This window comes from Ricinus communis, chromosome 10 (assembly GCF_019578655.1).
Source record: "Ricinus communis isolate WT05 ecotype wild-type chromosome 10, ASM1957865v1, whole genome shotgun sequence".
NCBI lineage: Eukaryota > Viridiplantae > Streptophyta > Magnoliopsida > Malpighiales > Euphorbiaceae > Ricinus > Ricinus communis.
In genome coordinates, this window is record NC_063265.1 from 3,937,335 (window position 1) to 3,943,047 (window position 5,713).

At 34.2% G+C, this 5,713-nt stretch overlaps 1 protein-coding gene across 1 annotated transcript; it reads left to right on the forward strand.

Annotated features, from left to right (window-relative positions):
• The first annotated feature begins 1,019 nt into the window (after positions 1–1,019).
• LOC8279573 (beta-glucuronosyltransferase GlcAT14C) lies at positions 1,020–5,431 on the forward strand. Its single transcript, XM_002527683.4, has 4 exons — positions 1,020–1,847; positions 2,620–2,695; positions 2,781–2,896; positions 4,826–5,431. The coding sequence occupies exons 1-4, from the start codon at positions 1,331–1,333 to the stop codon at positions 5,338–5,340; spliced, it is 1,224 nt and encodes a 407-aa protein (XP_002527729.2). The 5' UTR covers positions 1,020–1,330; the 3' UTR covers positions 5,341–5,431.
• Positions 5,432–5,713: the final 282 nt, after the last annotated feature.

Here is a 5,713-nt window from a genome sequence, read left to right on the forward strand (position 1 = left end):
TTATTTTATAAAGTTGTCTCATCTCCGCCTATCTCGTTAATCTTGGACGGAATGATCATTTCAATCTAATTTGATCCGATAGGGAAGAAAAAAATATTTTATTTTATTTTTTAAAATAAAATATTATATATTTTTAAAAGTGTAGAATTTTCAGTTTAAACTCTTATATTTGCACTAAATTAATTATAGTTTTTATAGTAAATTTAAAAGAGTAATTATTTTATATTAAGTCTATGGTTATTGGGCCTCTATCAGCTAATTCTAATATCAACACTAAAGAATTTGCAAAAATCCAATTTGAAACATAAAATTGCTCAATGGATTAAAATATCGAAATAAATCACTTTTCATAAATTTGCAGAAATCTAAAAAGAAATACCAGATTCTGATTAAATTTAAAATTTCTTAAATTTAAAATTTCTCAAACATAGACACAAAGGTCTTTCTCCATCGATTATTGCATGTTTACTTAAAAATAAGAAATTTCAAGAAGTGAGTATCAGCTTATTCAATTACTGCATCAAATTGAATTAATAAATTATAAAAAAATATAAAAAAAATTAACTTATAGTAATTAAATATGAAATCAATATCTAAATTTAAAAAATAATATTAAAATATAAAGAATAATCCCTTAAAGTGGGAAACTAATAGAACTATAAATTAATATATTATGGCAAATTACATAAAGTTTTAGCATAATAAAATAAATTAAGAACTAACAGGTGTAATATGGTAAATTTTAGAAGAAAAATAGTAATTACAAATTTATTTTACTTCTCAATTGTGGGTTATTTTTGTCTTTTAACTTCAGTAAAATTAACGGAATAAATAACAAAAGAAGAATTAGTAATATTATTATACACTATTAAAAATATTGAGTATATGATACTAACAAAAGAAATCTGAAATAGTGTAATATGATAAACTTTAAGGAGTAAATCGTAATTATCCATTAACATCATAAAAATGATATTGGGTTATTATCCAGTGCAGCCCAAATCCATTATGCTTGATGAGGTTCTGCCCATTTTGTTCCGACTTGTACATTTCTTTCAGCTTGAAAGCCATTTCCATCCCGAGTCACCACTATCAACGATAACGAAAGCGATACTCCAACGTAATCATCAAAACCACTATATACTGCGTTGCATTATATCAGAACGAAAAACTAAAAATATTCAAATTAAAGTTACGCATCGTTATTTCCCTCGCCATCCTCACCTTAACCACCACAAAACTTCAACCGACAACCGTACCTGACACACTTCCTCCAACTGCCGCCACCACCACCACCGCTCCTACCACTGGTTCAAAGCCACCAACTTTAATGAAAAGAAATCACACATCGTATAATTATTCAGTAGATCGGAAAAGATGGGTAATGCCAGTAATAATACTCCTTTTAATCTCTCTAATTCTCATTCTCACTACAAACTATTCTAAGCCAAACCAGCCAAAAGCCAAAATCCCTGATTGGAGTTTAAGTGACCAACCGAAATTACCGAGATTCGCGTACTTAATATCGGGTACAAAAGGAGATGGTGAACGCGTGAAGAGACTTGTTCAAGCGGTGTATCATCCGCGGAATTATTATGTGGTGCATCTAGATCTAGAAGCTTCTGACGAGGAAAGGTTAGAGATTGCAAAGTATGTGAAATCAGAGGTTGTAATTAGGGAGTTCGGGAATGTGATGGTTATTGGTAAAGCTGATTTAGTTACTCTTAAAGGACCTACTATCATTGCTAGTACGCTTCATGCGATTGCTATTTTGTTGAAGGAGGCTACTGATTGGGATTGGTTTGTTAATTTAAGTACTTCTGATTATCCTCTCATGCCTCAAGATGGTAACCTTATTAATTCTAAACTTTTGTCTATCTGATTGTTCTTTTTAATTATTTCGTTAGTAGCCTACTTGAATTGTTTGTTTTTGTGTTTTGGACTGGTCTTAGACTGCAACATTTATTTTTTCCCGTGGGTGGCATTATGTTTGTGACATATGAAAGTAATGGGTGTATTAATTGGTATTTACTAATTTATATATGATGCACGAGCGAGAGGATTTTCTAAGAGAGCACGTATCATAGATGCATGATGTAAGATTTGAAGTATTAAAGATAAGAATCTCCAGGGAGCAACAAAAGTTGCGATTTCAAGTTTGAAGCTTTAGGTTGAACTACTAGAATGGGAAGTGGGAACTAGGCCTCATTAACCATACAAGAGAGGAGAAATAAACACTACAGGGAATGTTGTTTGAAGTTAGACGTAACTGGTGTTTGCTTTTGTCAAAGTGTGTAACTTGAGATTCTGTGAGTATTATTGAAGAGCACAAATGCCCTGCTTATTTTGCTTAAAGATTGAACAATTCCTCTGAATTCCGTTCTCAGACTCGTAATTATAGAAATATGTCATTCATTCAGACTTCAAACACGATGCTTGAGTAACCATTTCTGGCATTCACATCTTTGAAAATGAACCTTTAACAGTTCCCCTAAAACACACAATTTTGTTACTAGCATGAATCAGCAAAGCTTGTTCTGCACTGTTTCAGATATTGTTTTCCTTAAGAAAAATAGTTGCAATGTTTGCCTCACCACTTGTTTCTGCTTATTGTTTCAGATATCTTGCATATTTTCTCATACTTGCCAAGGGATCTGAACTTCCTCGAACACACAAGTAGTATTGGTTGGAAAGAGTGAGAATATTAGAAACTACGGTTTTATGTCTAATGTAATGATTGTAGCATGTCTATGACTAAATTTCTGACTGCAACCTTGCAGGTATCAAAGAGCAAGGCCTATAATTATTGATCCAGGATTGTATCATTCAAAGAAATCTGGTGTATTTTGGGCCAAGGAGAAAAGGTCCTTGCCTGCTTCTTTCAAGTTATTTATGGGTACTGCTTGCTCTCCAGCTTTATATCATAACTCATCTTCAGTGTTCTAAGTTCATTTTACCATACTGGCTTTTCTGCTGTTTTTCTTTTTAATACTAATAATTTTTTTTTGTTTATTTCTCCTTTTAGTTTTCAATTTGGATTTGTGGATTTATGTTGAGCTGTTGTTTCATGGATCCTAGGACAGTCCAGATATATACAAAAAGGGCTTGGAACACTTCTCAAGTGCAAGCACTTTCCTTTTGATGGTTGTTACTTTCTTCTTTGGTCTGATAGGCCTTTGGTTCCAAGTTGGGGGTTTTGTTCATGGGTATGAGAGAGGGTCGAGATAAATATTCAGAATTTGAGCGATTTGGTTATTGGGTTCATTAACTGTTAAAATGGCCTAAGCCATTTTAGTTAGGTTGCCCTTAACTTTAATTCACTTGCAGTTGTCCATTCTCTATTGATGTGGAACTTTTTATACATTCAACACTCTTCCTTGAGTGCAGCAATTTTCAGTTCTCATACATGATGCAAGCAAGCGTCAATGACCAAAGGAAAGTGGTTGTACTTGAGGAGAGAGTGTTGAAATTTGAGAAGTCTCACATCAATGGGTAAAGGGCTTGATAAGGAAAAGTATAGATTAAGAGGCAACTGAACTAAAATAGCTTAAGCTATTTTAATAATCAATAAGCCCTTTAATGAAAAAAAAAAATGATTCAATTTATGTAGACCCAAATTTGTCATCTAATTTAGGTACTCCTTACAAGCCAAACACTTCCATAGGTCGAAACAATTTATAGTCCATAAGAATATGATTGAGTTGTAGAAAGGGCTAATTTAATTATATTTGTAAAGAACAAAGAATTAGTCGATGATGGACAAGTTTGCCCTCTTTTGCGGTTCATGATTCCACATATAACATGCATTTAAGAAGTAACAACCATGAAGGGGAAGTAGTTGCATTTTGGGTTGGGGAGGGGGGAGGAGGGAGGAGAGGGGGTGGGGTAGGAGAGGAAGATATTAAAGGTTGTTCATTAGCGAGAAGACCGATATCCAAGGCTGAATTTAAGTTACGAGCTTTCAAACTAAAATGATACAAGTCAAACTAAAGCTCAATTTTGAACATTCATTTAGACACTCCCTGGTGTCCAAACCCAACAAACCATTTACTGAAATCTTTCCACTATGATATTAGTGAATGTTAGTGGTACAACTATGTGAGATAGTAAAACATTGTATTGAATAGGATGCGCTCAGTAATCAGGAATTTAATGGACAAAAATGGTTGAGGAATCCACTCCTTGTTTTAGCAGAGAAATATTACTTTCTTAGATGAGTTAGGAGAATTGGGATTCATGGTCAAGACCCAGTACTATGTCAAAAGAAACAGAACTTCACTATGTCAAATTAACAGTGCTACTCTTCCCTTTTGTCTTCTGGTAAAGTAAACCCAAACCATGCTTTTCTCTTTCTGTTAAGATTTGAGATTGCTACATTTATTGTCAGGTAAAAAAGAGCATGAGACCAGGAGTTTTCTGCAACTTGCATAAGCAAATAAGCCTGGCACATAAACTGCAACAAATAGGACTGTAATTGTCTTTTGTTTCCCTTTCTTTTTCTGGCTGTTAGAGCTTATGTTTAGACAGATTTATGCTGCACGACTCTGGTGTAGAAAGGTAGTTGTCTACAACTTTTTCTTATAGTTGTATTGACTTCTTCTAGTAATGCTAATGGAATAGTTTCTCCTAGTAAACTCTTCGCTGTAGAAGTTCCAGATGATACAAATGGAATAGTTTCAATTGGCTAATGCACAATTAAGGTCTGCTGTTTTGCATATATGGTGCAGTTTCTGTAACTCTGGTGGTGGATGCCTGTATATTAAACTTTATCTTAGATTACATTACTTCAATCTTTATCTCAGACTATATTACTATCTGCTTCCAGGGTCTGAATGGGTGGTTCTGACAAGGTCATTTCTTGAATTCTGTGTTTGGGGATGGGATAATCTCCCCCGCACTCTACTTATGTATTATACAAACTTCCATTCATCTCCCGAAGGTTACTTCCATACTGTTGTCTGCAACCACAAGGATTATCAGAACACTACTGTTAATCATGATCTACATTACATAAAGTGGGATAACCCTCCAAAGCAACGCCCAATATCTCTAGCTTTGGAGCATTTTGAAGACATGGTTGAAAGTGGTGCACCTTTTGCTCGTGAATTTGCCAAGGATGACCCGGTTCTCAACAAAATTGATGAAAAACTGTTGAGGAGAATGGATGGAAGGTTTACTCCAGGGGGTTGGTGTATTGGCACAACTGTTTTAGGGAAAGATCCTTGTGTTGCTTATGGGAGTCCAAATGCAGTTAAACCAACTGTAAGTTCTAAGAGATTAGAGAAACTATTACTGCAACTTCTTGATTCTGAGAGTTTTAGATCTAAACAGTGTATATAGTTTCTGTAAATGGTTAAGAACTTTTTACTTGCTTTGATAATCTGTTTTATTGGATCATTGCCTCAACTATGGGGTGCATGGTTTCTTCAAAGATTAGCTTTACAATGGAGACCTTGCTATATGAATCATCTGGTAAAAGAAAGAGTGACCTCTTCCCCTTCAGTTCCATCCATTTTAGTGCCAGTAACTACTTAAGAGTGGTTTAATCATGCCTTCTTGATTGAATTTGAAGAAACGTACAATTTATTTTCTTCAAATCCAAAAGCACTTTTCTGTCGAGTGTGATTGCCTTTTTTTTTTCTTTTCTTTTTCTATTGTGACGAATAGAGTGCTGCCAAATAGGTGGGTACAATGGCCAATATATATATAATTA

What these genes read in the sequence shown, in the direction of transcription:
- LOC8279573 (XM_002527683.4), top strand. Translation starts at nt 1,331, where the DNA reads ATGAAAAGAAATCACACATCGTATAATTATTCAGTAGATCGGAAAAGA. An exon ending in AGTAGTATTGGTTGGAAAGA is followed by an intron (nt 2,696 to 2,780) that starts GTGAGAATATTA and finishes GCAACCTTGCAG; the next exon opens with GTATCAAAGAGCAAGGCCTA. An exon ending in TTCTTTCAAGTTATTTATGG is followed by an intron (nt 2,897 to 4,825) that starts GTACTGCTTGCT and finishes ATCTGCTTCCAG; the next exon opens with GGTCTGAATGGGTGGTTCTG.